Source organism: Poecile atricapillus, chromosome 2 (genome assembly GCF_030490865.1).
Source record: "Poecile atricapillus isolate bPoeAtr1 chromosome 2, bPoeAtr1.hap1, whole genome shotgun sequence".
NCBI lineage: Eukaryota > Metazoa > Chordata > Aves > Passeriformes > Paridae > Poecile > Poecile atricapillus.
This window is the reverse complement of record NC_081250.1, coordinates 122,662,398-122,684,517: the sequence shown is the minus strand read 5'-3', so window position 1 is coordinate 122,684,517 and position 22,120 is coordinate 122,662,398. Positions and strand designations below refer to the sequence as shown.

The following is a 22,120-nucleotide window of genomic DNA, read 5'->3' as shown; positions in this document are numbered from 1 at the left end:
TTGAGGCTATTTCAATTATCTAGTAATAGTGGCAGACATTTGATTTCTTCCTTTTAATAATCTGGTTTTCAAGAAAAGTACCTGTATAATAGGTTTTTTTGTTTTAATGTCTCTATTAGGAACCCATAAGGCATTCAGGTTTTGGCAAAAAGTTTTTGGCAGATTTGGTTTTTAATAATGGACACGGATATTTTCAGGAAATAGTGCAATAAATTTTTAATGGGCACTGGCACTCACTTTAGAAATTTGGAATTTTTGCAAATCTATATTGAATTTTAAAGCTCCCTAATGTCTTTTATTTAGAAATCTTCCTACCTATTTTTAGGTCTGACCTCTCCTGATTCTCAGCTGAATTTCAGTCAGAGGGATAACATATATACCAGTAAACTTAAAGTGTAAAAAACACTATGGATGTCATGCATTGATGTATATCACTTTGTAGCAATATATTTCTTCCTGTAAAAGAATAAATATAATCCTGCAAAGCACCATTATAGAACCATGGCTGTGTTCAGAAATACAGGAAGGCAGAGTCAAGCTGCGCTGTTATACCAGTATTTTTGAAGTGATGTAGCAGTCTATCTAGGTGAGACTTTAGGCATGTGAGTTAACAGCCACTGCATCCTAGTCAGTGTGGTTCCTCATTCCTTTAATATTCCTGTCTGCACACAGACATGTGATAGCAGCAGCCATGTGCTGAACTCTTGAAACACCATAAATGAATTGATGCCGTGCATGAGGTAGGTAATATCCTGCAGTTTCTCTTGCACATATGTTTTCCTCTGCTCAGTGTCCCATTGACATTGCAGGTGAAAGCACAGGTGTAAACAGGAGGAACCATCAGGAGTGCGAGGACAATTTGCTGCTTTGCATGTCACACTCCATTTTTAAAGCACAGTATTAAACAATGATCCTTCTCTTTCTAGAGTTAATATTTTTTAAAGGAAGTAATATTCTACTTTCTGATGTGCTTTTAATACAACCTAAACTTCAGTAAGCTACACTTGCTAAGATTAAAATGAGTTTGCTCTCCTTTAACAAAATGTTAATCTAAAAGGGATAATGCAAGCCTTAAATCCCAAAGTGTTAAAACCAAATTATACTGTACTTTGAAGGCTAATTATACAAAAGCATACAAAAAGAAAAAAAAATCAGAGTATTATTACAATATCTCTCTATATATAATATGTGCAAAATTCAATACACAAGGTTCTTGTTACTCATCTGTGGGTTTTCTTTAAAATAATGTTAACTTATTTAAACCAGTATAAGTAGTTTGATGTTACTCCTGGGAAACAAAGATTGTCAATACAAGAACCTCCATAGCTTGGAGGACAAGTTGAACATGGAACTCCTACTTTATACGGTGCTTCTCCAATCCAATTCCCCCTGAAAATAAAAAATGAAAAATAATGCTTAATAATTAAGAGTGGAAGAAAAAAATCATTAAACCATACTTGTTTTGAGTGATTAAAGTTAACGTCCCCACTGATATCCCATAAACATGACATTAGTTTATTTCTGTAGTTTACTGAAAAACACTGATCTAGCAATTCCCAAAAAAGAGCATGAAAATGACCATGTGAATCCAGGCCAGTAATATCCATTTCATATCCTTTAGTCTCAGTGGTGCAGTCCCAGTCCTCTTGCTTTTGCTACAACCAAGTGATTTTTGTTTCTCTGATCCCATGACAGAGTATTTTTCACTGGAGGTCTGTATTTACAAAAAATAGCAAAATAAGCATTGGTGCAAGGTTTTCCTTGAGCACATTTTTGTCTGGCAGTTATCTTAAAAGCTTGTGCTTGGAAGATGGAAAAACAAACCAAGTGAAACCATACTATTAGGTTGCACCACCCTAGGTTCACATTGTGAAGCTCTGAGGCTGAATTCATTACTAGAGAAAAGGGGAGGTTAAAAACTATTTGCACCAGTAATATATTAAAAAGGAACTGGATTTGGGAATTTCCAGAGGTCTGACAGATGCAGGTGAGAGGAGAAGGAGGGCTTCTGTCTGGTGGACAGAAGTGTGCAATAGACCCTAGGGGGAAAGGGGTACAAAGTCTGGAGAGTGATCATACAAAAAGAGGCAATTCTGAAACATCTAGGAACATCTGAAAAACACATCCAGACTTTTAGGGGTTTATATAAACCACAGACTTTTAGAGAATCATGTAACACTCATGATGTAGGCAGAAAGTTAAAATTAGGTTTTTATTTAAATGTTATGTCTCACAGAGCAGAGAGCTTTCCTTTAGCTTGCATGTGACGTGGAATAGCAGTGAGTAATGCAATTATTTATGAAACATTTTGTCATCCCCCACCTCCCAGCCAGTAACACTGAATCAAAAGTCCTGGTCTGGGTTGTGCCTTGGAAGAAAGTAGGAATCTCAAGTAATTTGCTCATTCTTACTTCTCTTCCAAATGGGTAGAGCAGACTAAGAGCTCAGGAAAAATATGTAGTCTGATAACAGATATAGAAATTCAGAGTTTGCTGAAAACTGCTTTCTGCTTCATTTTCTATGCAACACATGGTGGATTTCTGTTAGATAATCTGGGGCTTTACTAAACTGCAATTATCCTTCTCAACTTCAGGGGGTTTTCACTCATTTCAGAAACATAAATATTTTTCATTGTTACAGCATGGCACCAGTGAAAATTACTGGAGTTATAAATACTAAATCTTTGCCAAATTCCAATCTTAGTAACTCACATTGGGGCTGCAATATTCACTCCCTTCCTTTTTTGAGGAGTTTCTGATGTGCTAGTTGCTCAGGACAGAGATGTTACTGAGTGGCAAAAAGACTTCTAAATGTGTGTGCCCAAAGACTCCAAGCCCAATGTCCTTAACTCAATTAAATCTAGAAATACTAACTCAGTCCAGGGAAGACTGCTCAATGCAATTTTTGTGACCCTGCAAGAACTAGATGTGACAGTCATGATTCTACTTCCCGTGATGGAAAGGTCTACTCAAAATCTCACAGAGAAAGAGCTTGCAACCTTAGGCTTGGTTTGCTGTTTGAAAAGCTGTGGGACTTCTAGACTCAGAAAATATAAAATGTCATTAATTCATTGCTAACTGATATACAAATACTAAATCAGTTTCCAAAAATGCCTAATGTATAAATCCATTTTATTCCTATATATGAAAATAAGTATTCCAGAAAGCTTATAATTTTATTTTTTTTTTTCAAAATAAGATACATAAAAGTTCTCTTAGAAACTTTGATTTCATCTTGTCTGTGTTGTGGAGCTATAAGTCAGATACAGTTTTTTGCTACCAAATTTTTGCTCCTTCACATTCATTTCTTACCATCCTTTTCCAGTAAATACTAAATACAAAAGGACAGAGAAATCTCCGTGATTTCCAAAGGTGGTTTTTTCCCCAAGTAAACTTTCTTACAAAATCCTATCTATTTTTCAGTTGCAAAACCTTTAAAAATTCTTTTACTCATGTAACAGCTAGAGTAATGACATATTCTTGCATATTCTTTACCACAAATGGACCTGTGCCACCAAGAGTTTATGGAAAACATGCTCAATTAATTATCCTCAGGTTCCTATACAGAACTATGTCTTTGCCTAATACACAGTCAGAGAAAGCAGCCACTTACACTGTCTGTGCGGCTTCTGCAACAGTGGTGCAAACTAGACCGCAAACTGAAGCTCAGTCTCCCAGAACCACACTTCACTGACTCATTCTGCACCCAAATGTAAGCCTGGGATGATGTCTAGGAAAATTAATTTCTGCATTTCAACCTAACACAGGCCTCTGCAAGTTATGGGATATAGGGCCATCTATGGGTATCTACGGCCTGTATTTTAACAGACCCCAATAAGAAAGGCAAGATGAGATAGATTGGCACACATGGAGTTTATATGGAAGCAATTCTAAGGATTATGTGGCATGGCCATAAGCAAAGGTATCCTGTGGGCAATGACATGTATCACAGAATGAATCACAGAATGGTTTGGGTTGGAAGGAACCTTAAGGACAAACCCATCCCAACCTCATTGCCACAGGCAGGGAATCTCTCACTGGACCAAGCTGCGGCTGCTCAGAATCCCATCCTGTCTGGTCTTGAATACCTCCAGGGAGGGGAGTCCACAACCTCTCTGGGTGAACTGTTCCAGTGCCTCACCACCTGCACAGTAAAGAATTTCTTCCTAATGTCTAATCTAAACCTAGCTGCCTTAAGCTAAGGCCATTCCCTCTTGTCCTATCACTACATGCCCTTGTGAAAAGTTGCTCTTCAGCCTTCTTGTAAGATCCCTTCAGGTACTGGAAGGCTGATACAAGGTCTCTCTGGAGCCTTCTCTGTTCCAGGCTGAAGAGCCCAAATTCTCTCATCCTGCCTTCATAAAAGAGGGATTCTAGCCCTGATCGATTTAGTGGCTCTCCTCTGGATTTGCTCTAGCAGGTCCATGTCTTTCTTGTACTAAGGACCCCAAAACTGGATGCAGCTCTCAAGGTGGAGAGCAAAGCAGAGGAGGAGAATCACCTGCTGGGCACATCTCTTTTGATGGAGCCCAGGAAATGGTTGGATTTCTGGGCTGCAAGCATGCCCTGATAAGTCATATTGAGCTTTTCATCCACAAACACCCCCAGGTCCTTCTCTTCAGGGCTGTTATCAATCCATTCTCTACCCAGTCTGTACCTGTGCTTGGATTAACCCAATCTAGGTGTGTTTGGCCTCACTGAATTTCATAAGGTTTACATAGGCCCACCACCCTGTCAGTAAATCAAGACCCTGATCTATGGTGGGACTGCTTACCTGAGGAAGTCTAGTTCATCACACCTATGTATAGAAGGGTGAAGAAATAAGGAATTCAAAGTAAAGTAAAGTCAGCACAAAGAAGGAAGAAAAAAAAATAATGATAACAAAAATAAAAGAAAACAAGTCTTTTGTTCTGTTCCACACACATCAAGTTGATTCCTTTTCCTCCTTGTATACCAAAGTCATACATTTCTGTATGTTCAGATGGAAGGCTTGAACAAACGAACAGCCCACAGAAAAAAAGCACAAATAGAGGTCATGCTGCAGAAAAAGGAGTAGGCAGTCCTATGAGAGGACCAAAACATGCACAAAGTATAAACAAAAATAAAAGAGAGCAACTCACTTTGGGGCATAGTTGCATACCAAGTAAACAGCTCGCCGCCAAACAGATCCCCAGACGTTCATATTGTGGCATGTGTGGATTGCGCAGCCTATACGATTGGAAGTGGCCCAAACCATCTGAATAAATATTTATTGTTGGTGAAGTCCAAATTGAAAAGGAATATACATATACATTTATTTATAGATATACACATACATTTATTTGAGAGAGAGGGATATAAATACATCATAGGAAAGTCCAGTTTTTGGACATGAGTTTTTGAATAGAGGAAAATAATTTATATAACCTGTGTGTAATGGGTGCACATGGGTCCGTAACATCGCATCGGGCACCTAGGGTTGCAGTCTTGAGGATAAGGGAAAGCATAATCCTTCACCTCATCATACCATGGCTTTACCAGCTGGAGAATAGATCGATACCTGGGTTTGTTTCAAACACAGAAAGAAAAACGTGTCATTTTAGATTTCTCACATCACAACGGGTAGAGTATCAAGTAATAATATTCTTAAGCCAAATGAACACTGACAGATACAGAACACAGAATACTGGATGAAACTTGCATCAGTTCAACATCTGGATCTCAAAGACTCTTCAAAGGCTGACAAAATAATTGCTTTGTAGGGTATCTTCTTACCTTCCAGTTCTTACAGACAGGTTCTGGCCCAAAAATCTCAGAAGATAGGAAGGTCCATGGTCCCAAATGCATGTAGCAGCCCAAGCCTCAGCAGATTTGGCAAGAGTTTCATCCCAAACCTGACAAAATAATGTATCCTTAGCAGTAGAACAGAAAAGAGCAGATAATGATCATAGTGCTAGAACAAAATAAGCAAGTACCTTAACCCACAAATATAATATCGGAACACATCAGATCTGGAAATAAGAAGGGAACTGTGGAGCAGCATATACAGAATACAGCGGGATTTGCTCTATTGCTGGACAGAATTCCTGCTCACATCATTCAAGGAAGCCAAGTATTCCAATCTCTCCCTTTATTTCTGGAAAAGCCCTTCACCAACCAGGCATTTTCCTACCCTCCCTTCTGTGTTGATGAGATCCATGTGTGGAGAGGAGTGAAATGTTGGCTGGGACTCAGATAGAAAGTGAAGGAGAGGAACACAAAAAAGAAAAAATCAGCATAGGTATTACATACCCCACATAACTCCAACACATTTGAAATAAGATCTCAGCAATATCTATAGCCAGAGACAATGTGTTTGGCAGCTCTTCATATTTGAGGTCACAAGGTCAAGAAAGGGATTCCACAAAGACAAAGACTATGGGTAGCTTCCAGGTGCAGTATGGATTTCACTACTTTATTCTGCACAGGAACTGGCATTGCTCACTGCCTGATATAAAAAGATAACAGCTCTGTAAGAACAGAAAATTGACTTCTTAAGTTCTCCAGTGTTTGGAAAATGACAAGTGAACCTAAACACTGTCTCCTTTATATGCTTTTCCTGCTCAATTACACATCTGATTTGTAACTCTGCTATTCTCTCCACAGCAAAACAGGTTTGTCTCAGAAATAATGGCGATATTGGCAACAGAACCTACTGCACCACTAGAACACCTGATAAAAAAATATCTCACTGTTACATTACAAATGCACACAAAACTTAGTATAACTTAGTGTTTTAAGGGATACCCAAGTAGGCTGTAGATTCTGGAATTACACGTATATTTGGAATACCCTGAGTGGAGTGTTTAGGTGCAGAATAGTTGCAGTGAATTGCAAGTAGAAAGGCAGAACAGAATGTGGTAAAATTGCCTATGTAGACCATCAGTGCTTTTTAAACACAAACTCATACATCTTCAGTGGCTATGAAATAGAGTATCCTCTCTGAGGCATGAAATAAGAGGCAAAGTCATAAATAAACTTACAAAGGATAAAGTGGCCCACATCACAAATATCTTCTGTACTATGAGGTAATAATTATTTCTAACACTGAATTTAGTTTTAATTTCACAAACCTGAAGAGTGAAAAACTGATAATTGACTAGAGCAATAAATCATGCCCTAACTCTAGTACTTTGTGAAATTTCTCTTAGTGAGAAGGAGAAAATTTAGTAAATGTTATGAAATTGCTAGACCACTGAACCAAGCTTTTGTAAATATGGAGTGGACAAGGTACCTCCTCGATTAAAGGTGAAGAAGCACAATTGAGACCAGTAAGGCTCCTTAACACAAATCATTTTCCATTCAAGCAGAACCATCTTAGGGATGGTAAAATGAGTGGTGCTTAAAGCAGAGAAGATTTATTTTACACCTGTTCAGAAAATTTTCCAGAACAAAGTCAAAGCAAATTTCTAGTACAAGGACAAAAGATGTGTTTCTTAAGAAGCATGCTACAAGGGAACACTCTTCAAGCCAGGGAACACTTAGACTTCAGCTCTGAAAAATTATGGGAGTTTCTTGGAGGAGTTAAGAGATAAAAAAATCCAAAACCCAGGATATGCTTACGGCTTAAGGCAAAGAAAACTGTGCATAGGCATTTCTTCTGCTTTGTATCCCTGCCATTAAGTTTACTAGCTTCATGTAGCCAGTATATAAAAACCCCTGTGGTACAGCAGTGGTCCCAAAAAGAGGGCTTAAAGAGTAGGTACAAATATAAGAGAGTGCCTGGGGAGTGTGCCTGAGAGGCTGGGGCCACAGCCAGTGTTTGGAGCCTGCCCAAGCCCAGGGGAGCAGAGGAGCTCACGGATCCAGCGCGTGGGTCCAAACACAGCTGCCTGGTGTGCATCCATACGGGGCTGCTCTGCCAGGACTGTGACACCCCATAAACACCCTCCTTTGCTGGGATTAATCACACTTCTGGCAGGAGTGATCCTGCCAGGAGGCTGAACATGAGGTTTGCGTGCTTGCTCCCAAGTGACCTGTCTGCACTCCCACAGTAATCTAAATGTGCACTGTATTCGCACAAATAGCGCCAACATCCTGATTTCCACCCAGCACATTTCTGTGTACTGAACTGCCTCGCAAAACAGCATGTTAGGTGTTTGAAAGAAATGTGAAGAATGGACTAGGTTTTCACTATTAACATTCTTTAAACTAGGCATAAGCCCTGCCTGGGACAGTGAGGGCATTTTGCTTCTCCTCAGCTTCACTTCTGGTTATCAGAAATCATCTGCAGCACTGGATTGGTAAAATTTTGGGGTATTGTTTCAAACTCAGTTAAAATGTTGTGAGTTTGTCATGTATAGTACACTCGGCTTTCCATTGATCCCTCTCTGGACAGATTAAAGTTTTGTCAAACATAAAAAAAATAAAAAAAAGAGAAGGAAAATAACTACTACTGACTAAGGAAAAAGGTGGAGGTGGGGGAAGCATATGGGGCATCTTTAAATTTCCTCCATTCTTTCATTAGCAGGCTGGTGGAAAGTCTCTATAGAGACTCTTACTGCTATGTAAATAATTTGTATTTCATGGGAAAGTTGATTACCTCACCTTCCTTATTTTATTTACTTCATTTTATCAGATGAAAAGGTGGTCTCAGTCCTTCTAGGACTAGCTCTAGATGATCACCAGAAGAAAAGAATGCATAAGGAAGACCTTATAGAGTCTTTCAGCACCTGAAGTGAGCCTACAAAATAGCTGGAAAGAGACTTTTTGCTCTGGAATCAAGTGATAGGACAAGGGGGAATAGCTGAAAGCTGAAGGAGGCTTGGTTTAGATTAGATGTTAGGAAGAAATTCTTTAGTGTGTGGGTGGTGCGGCACTGAAACAGGTTGTCCAGAGAAGTTGTGGATGCCCCATCCCTGGAAGTGTTCAAGGCCAGGCTGGATGGAGCTGTGAGCAACCTGGCCAAGTGGCAGGTGCTCCTGCCCGTGGCAGGAGGGTTGGAACTGGATGATCTTTAAAATCCCTTTCAACCCAACCCATTCTATGATTCTATAAAAAGGCAAACAACTAATATAGGCTGAAGGTGAAAAATACTATCTCATAGTGACCCAAAATATTGCAAGAGACTGTGCCATTAATTCACCCTTTCAAAAAAAAGTCTGATCCTGAGTCCACAGTTGTACTAATTTTTATTACAGTTCAGTCCCCTGTTTTGGGCATGTAGCAGTGAAAAGACATTTGGATTCTGAAGCCATGTGGCTTCATTCTTGTACACAGATAAATAGCATACCAAGAAATGCAAATATAGCCTAGAAAGAGAAACTGAAGTAACTTAAAGTGAGAGGGACAGTTTCTGTACAAGGAGTGTAACTTTACTCTAATAAACCCTTTTTCTCTTTCTCTGTTTCTGCTGCTTTTTTCTTTATCTTTCTTTTTTCTCCTGGCTTTCTCAGTCTCCTTTGGACTGAATTCTTTTGGGATCTTCCTTCATGGGGAGTCCCACGTATCTCAGTTCTTATGATTTGAAGAAAACTCCTGGGCTCATTACCATCCTGTTTCTCATGTTTATTAGAAGGTCATTACAAAACTTGGCAGCTCCATCCAGACTGACTGCACAAGCTCAGTTCACCACAACCTGTCTCATTTTGCTCTGATGGTACAAAATGGCCCAAACCATGTGGTCTCTTCACCTTTATATTTATTTTTACCCTATTAACTACAGACACGTGTTTTGCTATTATATCTTAACAAATAAGTTTTCTATATCTACTTACGTAATTAAAACTGTGACTAACTCTAAACCAATCATTCTTTGTGCTCCCAAAAACTGCAGAATCATGGAGAAGAAGGAAGAAGAACTAAAAACTACACCCTTTTTCCTCCATCTTTACTCCATGTGTGAAACCCCTCTAAAATCTATATTTTTCACCTCAGTGATATATTAAACATTTCTCTACTTTCTACTTAATCTCTTACAAATCTTGGTTTGCTCAGGGATATTTGGAAGCCCGCCTGTCAATAGCAAATAGGATTGATGCTTTTTTAGAGAATAGAATAAACAAAGAAATGCCACTATGTTTCTGGACTCCTACAAAGAGAAATTAAAAACTCAAGCTAATTAACAAAGAATTTTAAAGAAACAGAGTGATAAACAAAATTACAAACTCTGACACATGAGAAATCATATTCCTATTAAACACATCCAATAAAGCTGCCTGACATCAACACAAAACTGTAAAAGAGAAAATTGGGAAAAATTTCCATACTCAGCAGGTTAAGATCTAAGAAGGTGACTCATCCTGAAATGCTGATCATGCAAACTCCCAGTGCCAAACTATGATCCATCCACTCCCTGGCGATAGCTAATCTTCATTTGCTGGGTTTCAAGTAGTTGAAGAAGAAGTCACCTTCTATCCAGTATAAAGATCCCACCCAAACTCCATATCACTGCTTCGGTCTAGCATGGAAACCTTCCCACTTCTCAGCTGTGTCTAACTGAGCCACAATAGAGTTAAAGTGTGTCACCACATTTCCACTGACAACTTGAAATGAACATCCTTTGGCCAATTTATTTTTCTTTCTTGAGCCAAAGATTATTTTCCTAGAAAGCTCTCTGACTGTGCTCTCTGTACTGCTCCCTGCAAAACAACACTTCAAACTACATCTCACTTGAAAATTGTCAAGAGGACTGAACACAAGGAACAGGACAGTGCTTCTACATGGGGAGTCTCAACACCTGAGACTATTTCATGAGGCAGCCCTGGGTTGTTCTCTGCACCCACACAGCATGTGTTTGCTGAGAGTTAGGAGTAAGATCTTAGCATTAATAAAGTCAGCAGGAATTTTGCCAGTGAGCCAGAATTTCATCTTCAATTTTGTTTGTTTCCCTCTGCAAACAAATAGTAAAATATTTAATCCCCAAAATGTGTAATAAACAATAGAGAGTAAAACAAAATCTCTTTCATGTTGAATGTAGTTTCGTGAAGCCCAAAAAGTGGGCTTCCTTCACCAAGGAAAGCCTTTTCATATTGTGGGTTACAGCTCCCTCATACATTCCCTTTTTATAGCTGTTTCCATAGCGGTCTCACAGTTGTTCTTAGACAATTTCCATGTAAAAAGGATTAAGTTGTCCTCTTGTGCTAGGTCAGAACAGGAGGTCCTGGTCACAACTATGCTCTTAGGTATTAAAACAATGGTGAAGCTGAACAAACATTCTGATGATGAAAAAGAAAAGAAACAACTACAATATTACAAAGAACTGTACATGACATTTGTTGAAAAATAATTGGTTGTTCCCTTCCTACTTTGATACCTATGTTTTGAGGAATTGCATACATAACAATTTTTAACTATAACTTGAACTTAGGAACACAGTTTTGATCATTTTCATTGCAGGCAGAATTGCAGTCCTCAATCATTACAGCTCAATCAGTACAGCTGAAGTGACAAACACCAGGTAGAGATGTGAACACAAATCCAGCTCAAACAGGTGAAGCTGACTGTTTTAACCACTCCCTTCTGCAGCAGCTTCTTTAACAAAGTGCAGTTACACATGAAGACATGGCAAATGAAATACAGGGATATGCAATTTGAAGAGAGTTGCACGGTGAGGCTGCTACATTTTGAAGCAATAAAAATGGCAACTTGTTTTCCAGTCTTGCCATCTTATTTTCCATTTATATACATTTAGTGTGGATTCATATTAGTGATATTCAGATTGTTATTTCACGCAAACCAATCTACAGCAATTCTTAGGCTTCTCAGAAAGATGGCCAGTATGACCTTCTTTTAGCAGTGATCAGTTAAAAAATTAGGCATTCCACCTCAAACATATTATTTTACTCTCCAGTAGCCCCCTGCTTCTCTTTGTTTGCCTAGCTGAAGATCAAAAGCTCTTACTTCCAGAATGGCAGCAAGTGAGAAAGAAGAAAACCTTGGCTCAAGCAATTTCTTCCTCCGATAAAAACACTGTGAAGCCAAGGGATGAAATCCGACATGTCCAGTCCATCTGTGCAGCTGCATTCCACAGCTGCTCGTGCAAGTCCCAGAGCGGATTAGCAGATGTAGGCTGCTACCCTCCAACACACAGGTCTTGTCCTCACGGGTCACTCAGCCTCGCACTGCTCACACCATTTGCGCATGTGGTGGCTGTCCCAAATCCCACAGCAGCGTGCAGGGCACACAGGAGTCCTTTGCTCCCCTTCTCTTTCATATAGCCAGACCTGTAGCGTTTTCAGGTTTCCTACTGAAACTTTCTATAGGACCCCCCACCATGTCCACTACCCCAAATCTGGCAGAAAGCTTAATAAAACAACCCACCAGCACTTCTGCCTGCATGCTTTTACAGCCAAATGATTGAAAGAGCCTCGTCTTTTCGCCCTCACTTTTTTCAATACATACTGTGTGATGAAAACATATGAGCTCATTGGAACTTACAGAGAGATGTCACAAACTTTATATATTTATTTAGCCTCTGAGATCACTTGGACTCTAGACTCTCTCCCTCTATGATTTTTTTCTTTTATCTCAACAGCCACCTGTTAGAAATTTATGTATGCATATTGTAATTGGTGCCTACCACATATGAAGGTACTTTTTTACATGCAGTAGGTAATAATTAGAAAGTTTACACAGAAAATTGCCAGTCTACCCTCTGGAGAAAAATATTTTGATGGGAATCACAGTTCTGTATGTCATTCTTCTGCAAATAAATGAAGGGCTAATACATCAAGCTGCTTGTCCAACAACCCACTGCAACTCAAACTAAAACTGTGCAATGTTTTATAGTAAATTTACTCTCATATATCCAAACCCCCAAACATGTGAGTCACACTTCTGAAGAGCTCAGTATTAGAAAGTCTGGCTTAATCCAGGCATCACCAGACATATTCCCAAGAAACCTCATTGCCAGAAATACTTTTCTTATGAAAATTCAAGTCTGTGTTTTATGTAGGAGTTTATATTCCTGGGTGTCTATGTGGTGCAAACACAAAGTGCTATCATTTGAAGTTTTATCACTGTTAGTAGTCAATGTTTTTTTCTTCTAAAGGTTGTCTGCACTTCCTTTCGTGTTTGGCATCAGGCTTTTAGACAACAAGAAATAAATAAAATTGGTATGCTGTCAGATTTAATAACAGTAAGCTTCTCTGATATGCTATTGTTTAGCTTTTGGAAAAGTTAAATATTGCAGCTATATATCTTAAAATATTCAGTGCTTTTTTAACCTACTGCAAGACATATTTTAATTGGCAGCAGCTTATCTTAGAAGTGGTAACAAAAAGGACCAAACTCTAGCTCCATGTCACCCTGACAATTGGTCAGAAGTCTGAAAAGGAGTGTGTCTGACCTCTTTCATTTTAAATACGATCAGAACAAAATGTATTTTCTTAGAAACATAAAATGTGAATGAAAATGTATTTGTTTTGTTGTATTTCATTCCTCGTTATATACAGAAAAAAATCTGCACTTTGCTTTTCTTTGTTACTAACCACTGAAGCTTTCCATCAAAAGAAAAATTGTTCTTAATTTCTTTAAAAGTTTTCAGAGAAAATATTTACTATTTTCTAAGTATCTCTAGCTGAAAGATATGGCAGCATGACATAAAAGAAAACACATAGAAGCTCCTTCTTTCTGTAGAATAAAGAATAAGAACAATAGTTCTTTATTCTCAGAAGAAGAAAGCTCAATTTAAGATTCTTTCTCTTGATACAGATTAACAGATATCACTGACAGATACATAGATGTGCAAAACCAGTTCATTCTCAGTTTCATTAACACAGACCTCAAATCCCATCCCAGGTCACCTGCAGATGAATTCATATAGACCTGTGATAGACTACTTATCTTTCCAGGTAGAAAGAGGACAAAAATGTTGAGAGGTTTAAGGTTACTATCATCTCCATTCATGTATGAAACAAAGTACTGTGTACTTTGGATCAAGATTCTTGTGAAAAATGCCCTGTCTCTGTTTTTAGCCAAAAAGTTCAAGAGGTGCTACATTTAATAATAAAAGAATGTCTAATTCCGAGGCCTCTGGGCAGGCTGCTCTTCTATCTGAGACTTTACTAAGTTGTTTTTTGTTTGTTTAAACTCCTAGAAGGCTCTCTGCTAATACTAAATTTAAATAATGTAAATATTCTTTTCTAAAACACCATCAAGACGGATCTTTTAAAATTGTTATGCATAAAACATTGGAACAGAGCTCTAGTACCAAAGCAAGTTTAACACAGTCATTCTTTTCCACAAAATTTATCAACAACAGCATTTTTGAAAGTTTTTCAGACTTTTCAAGGAGTGCTTTCCAGGAAGCATCTTTTCCATTTAACTCTTGAACGCATCTTCTACCATTCACTCTGAACATAACAGATGGCTTTTGTACTTCTTATTGGTAACATCCACTTGGATTTGACCCTAGATGCACACTAGTTACTGAGACTGAACAGGCTTTCCTAGCTTTCTGTCAATGAAACTGCTGGAAAAATGGGCAACACTCTACATCTCAGTGACAGCCAAGTAGTTCAGCGCTGCATTATTGACGGTGGTGCACTAGGAAATATGTAAGTGGCTAAACTCACCTCTGAGGCAAAAGAGAGCTAGGTAAATCTATTATCCCCAAATCAGCAGAAAGTAAGCTCCATTTACTCCTGCTTTCTCTCAGCTTGCTGCCAGTTGCCATGTTGTGCCTCCACTGCAGAAAAAGACTGAGTATGATGTGAAACAACTGCTTCCTTTCCAGGCTGTGATGCAGACAGATGGCATTAACTGTAGCCATGTGAACCACAGCAATTCCCTCCATATTATTCTAATTTTCTGAGACGATCACTATTGCAGAATTCATTTTCCCATGATCTTCAGACACTCCTGGTTCTGGGTTATGGTATTAGGCAGAAGGGATATACTCAATTTGGTAAACAGAACAATGAGTTGTAGGAGGCACAAACTGGAACCAGTGAACACATTCCACCATTATACCCCTTCCTATTTGTTCTTACCTCACTTGTGAATTCCCAGCATAGACCAAGCTAAAAGCCATGGCAGACTGGGATAGGAGGCCCACACTGGGGAACCTCCAAGCATCTTCAGCTCTCATCTGCCAGAAGACTGGGGTGGACTATACTTACGTTTATTTTGTGCTCTGGCATGATGAAAAGCATATCAAGAACTTTGTACCCTGACACGTCATCTAGTTATTTTATTTCAAATTTTACCATTCAGGATTTAAGGGAACAAGGCTACTGAGTGGAAAAAGTAGGCTGCCAGTAACTTCTACAGCAAATTCTTCATTGCATTATGTCAGTTGGGTCTTTAGACATGCACAGTTAAAATGATGGGCCTAATCTTCTTTGACATATAAGGGTCTTGCTCAGTAATTTAACAAAGGAACTGTAAATGGAGTGCAACTGTAATTCCATCCAATATGCAGAAGTATTGTAATGGCATGCACATGCAAATTAAGGAAAGATAATATGTGTCTTAATGCCAAGAAAATTATCAGTAAATATGTAAAGGGTAATTTTTGAAATGAAAAAGCATAGAAATTGTATTGGCAGTTTAAAAATGCATATAAAGATTAATTATCTGAGGTTTAGAGGGAAATATTTAGGTTAGACATTTGGAAATAATTTCTATTCCTAAGGTAAAGTATTTGCCAAGAGATGTGACTGAGACAGCATCACTATATGTGTTCAAGAGCGGACAAGATGAAAACCATATGTATGTAATGCAGAAGGAAGTCCTGCAACAGGCCAGGGATAAAGTACATGAATTAAGAGACTCTATCCAACACATTAGACATAAATCTTGAAGGAACTAGCCCTACAATCCTTACTCACAGACATGTATGATTTCAGTGGGACCATGTAAATAAGCCAGAGCAAATGACTCAAGAACAAAATGTCCTTAAAGATTTAGAATGGTCTGTAAGAAACCATACTGAAAACAGTAAAAAAATAAACAAATAAAAATAGGTAAACAGATTGAGAAGTTCATTTATCAGAAATGCTACTGAATTGGAGAAAACCTAACTCGCTCTTTCCATGTCCATACAATAGGGCTTTAATATTAAGCAGAACTTTGGAAAACTTTAAGTAGGTTTGCTGGGGTTTTTTTTGGCTTTGTCTTACCCATCATTTACTGCATATTCACAGAATATTTTTAGGATCTCACCTTGACAGCAAAAGAATGTTATCAAGACTTTCAAACTTAGAAGTGAAATAATAAGGCAGTATTTGCATTTGTGAGCACTACCACCCTTGTGCTTATACCTTCCTTCTTTGACCTGACTATAGAGGTTACCTGCAAATTTTCTGGGACAGGAATTATCCAAATAAATCACCTCAGCAAAGACAGTCATTTCTGGGTCACACAAAGCACACATATTTCCAGCATGACACTCATGGACTCCTTCACAGGACTACAGGAGCTTCTTTTGGAACACAATTACTTTTCTTCTATAACAGTAGGTCGTTTCCTTTGTTTAGTCTATTACGGTCTTTTATGTGGATTTACTAGAAATTAATATGCTGAAATTCTCCATTCTCTTCCAGTTCCTCTGCCATCAGCTCATGAGAAACACAAAATAACTTCTGGGTAGCTAAACAAATTCGTTTCAGAATAGTCTGGAAATCTTTTACTACTTTGAGTTCTACAAAGTGAATCAAAGTGACAAAGTTCAAATAGGGGCAGATTTTCCCAAATATAAAAGTTTTATATTTCCCAAATACGAAAGTTACATATCACTGAAAAAAAGAGAATTGAAACTGTCTGAACATCTTTGGTACATTGGCAGGCTCAAGTTTATCTAGAGTACTTTTTGCACTTAAAATCTTCAGACAGCATTCCACAAACTTGTTTTTGAGTATGCAATTCTGTCCTCTCTATTATACTCAGACATGCTACTGCCAGTCCACTAATAACTGTGTGAGCCCATACTGGGCTCAGGACTCATCCTTGCCAAGCCAGCAGTGAAAATACCCATGGCTTGTTTTTTGCTACGGCTCTTCAACGAGTTATTCAGATCACCTTAGAGAACTCTTAAACATATTTTTTCCATTTTGCATGGGAATTCCATGGAGGCTGGTGTTCAGTGTTCACCATGGCCCACTTATATCAGTTACTGCTTCTGCATATAAAGCTGTAAAGAGCATGTCTGTATGTAAGCACCTGTTCAACCAGCTTTTGCACAAACAGAGACATGGGATACAACAAAGACCATACAGACTTTGAAGAAACTGGCCTCGAGTGGGGGTGACTGTAAGAAAGGTAAACATAACTTCTAATCATCATAGGAACAGATATTTAATGAATGGATGTTTTGGAAGACAGTAAGATAGTAGCAATGCACACTAAAAGACATTTTATGAGACTCAGATTTCAGTTGGCAACATCTTGCAAATATTTACTGGCCTACCAAGTAGCTGAGTTGTTCCAGAAAGGCAACACAAGTCTCTATAGTACAGAATTAGCATTCAGGAAAAGGGATTTCTTTGTTCACATGCTTCCACTGGATCTACAGATGTACATACTTTTCACACTAGACAGCTGCTGGCAACTCTACACCTCATTTTTCTGAATCATGAATTTTATGGAATCTTTCTGCTTTCTCCATAAAAAATATGCAAAGAGAAGTAGATGATTTTTACCCTTTGTCAGGCCAAAAGTATGGTGTTTTCTTTCTTTCTGCAGGTATGACCTCAGCTTTTAAAGGACAAGCAAAGAATTTCTTAGGATGAGGAAGAAAAAGGTCCCAATTAAAATAAGGACTTATCAATTCTGCATTATAGGCCTGGAAGTTCTTGTTCTCTTTTATTTTCCTTCACATATACACTGATTAGATTTGTACTTGTACAAAAGCTTCCAGTTGAAGGCATGAGCATCTCCAGAAGCAGAACCAAAAGGAGGACTACTTCAAAGTCTAACACACTGGGTGCCAATGTCCCAACAGGAAGACTTACCAAAATGTAACTGGCATGAGACACACTAGTTTCTTTCACTGGGGACTGACACAATGCCTCCCACCACGATTGAATCCCCAGCTATCTGCTTTCATGGGGGGCTGCATACAACAATAGGCTGGGACAGCACACAGACCCACCTCTCCCAAAGAGAACTAAAACACTTCCCAGCTCGGTTTGAACTTCCCTGCCTAACCCATGTGCATTCAAAGCTGTTCTCCCAGACCTCTCATCCAAAGTCCTACCGTACATAAACCTACAAGACAGTAAGGGCAGAGAGAAAAATGCCCCAGGAGTGTGAAGTATCTATGAATGCACTGAACATGGGAGAAGCAGACTGTATGAGGGAGAGGAAGAGAATGTGTCAAGTAGAAAAGCCCCCCAAAAAATTGGGTGTGGAAAACTGGAATCACAAGAACCAAACCATGCAGCCAAACCCTAAAGGGGTTTTATTTCCACCAGGGAGGTGGAAATAAAAGCAAATTGAACTGCACAGAAGTGAGAATGTGATACAGTAATTAATGAGAAGAACAGCTCCTAACAGAATTAGGAAAAAACAACAAAACACAATTTGCTATGACGGTGAACAGAGAAAATATGAAAAAATATCTTTTTCTAGTGCTTCAAAACTGCTTCGTTTTTCTCTATTTCAACACACTTACAAAAGATTTCCACAATCTACTGCATCTGTAAGCAATTCCAGCTCTCAAACATGTGACATCCGTTTTAGTCATTGTTAGGGAAAATGGGATAGTCCACTTTCTTCACTACCCTAGCACTTTTCCATAGTATTCAGGAAAGGAACACACATTCTGTAAGGTTCTTTCAAGTACAAACGCATGCCGTCCGCTGGTAATGACAATGTGTTCATTCTCTTATTTATGAAAGTAAGTATTGAGAAACATAACATCTTTTTCTATATAGCAGCAGCAACCTCATGTCTCTGTAAGATACAACAGATGCTGCGCCACACACCGAAATTATTCAGACCAAAGAATGGACAAAGCAAATTCAGTTAATGATAATGGTATTTCCAGCCTTGGTATGGCTTACAGCACCATATCATCTTCGAGGCCTCCCTACCAAAATTCTTCTGTAGTCAGAGAGGTAAGAAGTTCCAAAGATGGTGCCATGACCACAACCCAGATGGCAGAGCACACCGTGCATGATGCTGCTCACTGAGCATTTTTTGCTCTGTAGTTACATGAGACATACACAGACTTACACAATCTTAAAAGAGAATTGGTGGCAGAGGGGTGGCTGCCACTTGGGAATTCAAGCTCAAGTTGCACTCTGGATCATTTCCTACGTAGCTTTAGGTGCTGATCTGAATTCTGCAGCATGAAGTCACAAAGTACTTTCAGACTGGAAAGCCAAATGTAAAAGAAAGCTTTCAGTCCTTGCACTTGACACTAGTGATGGGGCTGATCCTGCCAGGAACACAGGTGCATCCTATGGCTGGTTGCTACTGGCAAAAGCAATAGTAAGAAAGGCAAGGAAAAGAACAGCATGCCAGCTGTAAAGAGCATGACTTCAATCTTGATTTTGTATCTATGCAGCAGCAAAGCTGCAGCAGAACACCCACCAATATAGATAAAATCTTGGCAGTTTATGTATATGAGTTCATTAAAATAGATCTAATCCAGGAAACTTGCTTTCTATTTACAAGGTTTTTTTACTGAACAGGCTAAGAACTTAGCACGTACAAAACCCTTGGGAATATGACAGGGCGCTGGCTTCATTTAAGCAAACTGCAGGAGCACATTTCTAAAACACACAAGCCAAGCAAGGGTATGGTAGGCTGCCATTCCCTCAGACATTACAACAAAGTTTATTTATGCAGAATCAAAGGAAACATCAGCGGAGAGTACAGCAATGAAAATGATGACTGAGCTTGACTTCTGACCACTCTGGTTTTTCTGTCTCTGACCTTTCCACTTAACCAGACTTCAAACTCAGCCTATGGTCTTCATCCTGCAATATTCTGAGAGCATTCAACATTCTGAGGTGCTGTTGGGATGTGCTGAACAGATTATATGATGAAATACAGATCTAGGTAACATCTGTGATAGAAACATGTCCAAATTGTTAGCCATTAGCTGCTACAAAGGAGGAGCTGTTATTATTGATATCCCCTTTTTATGTCAAGCTGATGGTGTCCTGTTTCTCAAGCCTATTAACTGTCTGCTGTCTTATGAGAACCTCTGGGACTTTAAGCATTTATCATGGTGCTGACACAACTTGTCTGTACATTCAAAATAGTGTGAATACCCTAATTACAATGAAAAAAAAATTGTTGGATAAACTATGTTTAATATTAGAGGTGCACATTATGCATGCTTGCAAAGTTAGAACACGAAATAGCAAACACTGCTTTAGCCAATAGTGCTAAGTATGACATCACAGTGAATGTGTAACTTCTATCATACCTGCAGGAATAGGTATGTCCTAAAAGTATTTTCCAATAAGTGGAAAATGTGCCTGCCACATAGTCTTTTTGAGCACACTGAAATCCTACATACTATATAAACATTAAAAGCAGCATTGTATTTGATGGAAAGATAAAGGTATTGGATGTACACAAACAATATGCAGTAAGTAAAACACATGAGCAGGAGACAAACTGCATCAGATGAACTACCTTGCAAACACAGTCTTACCATATTGCTTCCATACATACTGTGTGTGAAATAAATTAGAAATGGTCATTGGGTATCTTTTTGCCCACATCAGGGCAATGACTTTCAGTGTAGTCCACAAAAACTATGCGGCTAATGATCAGCACTTTAAACACTTTGGTACACATGTCATCACATACTATTCCTCAGGCCAACAAGCAGTTAACTCACCACTTCACTTCACTGGGACTACACATGGAAATAAAAATTGAACAGGGCAAGTAAGAGTTCAGTATTTAGGTTTTGCTTGCTGAAGTTCATGCAGCTTGAAAAACATAAGGACAGAACATTTTAGTAAGCAGTAACAGATAAAAAAAATTTATTTAGTTAACTAAACCATTACAATTTGTTTAAAAAAATCAGACCACTGATTTACAGTTTGTTTTACTCTGAAATAAACAGTTCACTTACCATATATTCCATGTTGGAAGCAGGTGGGAAGACTTTGCCTCTGACTTGATTATGATAATCAAGAATGGCAATCATGTCATTCTGTGAAATGTAGCGCTTCCGCCTGGCTTTGGGAATTTTTGCAGAGTCCAGATGAGCTGCCAAAGCCGTCTTGATGTCAGTGAAATTATTGTCTGACAGGAATAGGTCAGTGGAGTTGGGTAACACTAATGCACTTGTTTCACAGAGAATGGAAAATAAGAGAGTACAACTGATTGCAGCAATTACTGTCATTTTGGGGCCAAAGGACACAGATAGGCCACAGAGGTACTCTGCTTTAAGTCAGGGCAGCAGTAAGCAAATCTGTAGAAGAGAAGATACCAAAGATGTGATTCTGTACATCTGGGTAGCAAGACAAAGTGAACTAGCAGGCTGTGACCAGAAAAATCATTTTGTCTGTCAGCTCAATCATAAAAACAATCCAGGCAGAACATGTGTTGCTGAGCAATCTTCAATAACTGTATTAAGTGATGATGGTCTTACTTACTACAACACACCAAACCGAAGCATCATTATACCACTGACGACATGGTCAGAGCTAGTAGTATTCCTGAAATAGTGGCTATCACACCCGATCAGTCCACAAAACACACTATAAATCTTAAATGGGGAGACTGCAAGAAACCTCACATCATGTTTTCCACTGAAAATTAAGAATACATCCTAGGCTATGCCTATCCCATAGGCATGGACTGTTTTGACACAATGTGGCAGAGATAAACCAGTAGGCAGAAGAAAACACAGACAGCATGAAAGCAGGACATCTTAGAAATAGCATTCAAATCTTAAGTTCACCAAATGTGATGAGCATTGATAAAACTGCATGCAAAGAAACTTATGGAACTGAATGGCTTACCTCAGGATAATATCAAGAAAAAAAGAACACAGTCTATTGTTCTCCCAGTATATATAGCACTCTCCTATGTGATGATATGAACCTTTGTGAAGAAAGTGTCTCTTATTACAACCCCCCAAAGAACAGAACTGTGCTGGTTGTGAAGCTTGTGGCCAGAGGAGCTGCTGACAGCCTTTATATGCTGGAGGCGGTGTGAGGCAGCGCGGGCAGTGTGGCGGCGGGCCG

At 38.9% G+C, this 22,120-nt stretch overlaps 1 protein-coding gene across 1 annotated transcript; it reads right to left on the bottom strand.

The window, feature by feature from the left end:
- Positions 1–956: 956 nt before the first annotated feature.
- PI15 (peptidase inhibitor 15) lies at positions 957–22,067 on the bottom strand. Its single transcript, XM_058832916.1, has 6 exons — positions 21,896–22,067; positions 21,001–21,342; positions 5,754–5,872; positions 5,406–5,538; positions 5,120–5,235; positions 957–1,389 (listed from the first exon to the last, which is right to left on the bottom strand). The coding sequence occupies exons 2-6, from the start codon at positions 21,271–21,273 to the stop codon at positions 1,254–1,256; spliced, it is 777 nt and encodes a 258-aa protein (XP_058688899.1). The 5' UTR covers positions 21,274–21,342; positions 21,896–22,067; the 3' UTR covers positions 957–1,253.
- Between the last annotated feature and the right edge of the window lie 53 nt (positions 22,068–22,120).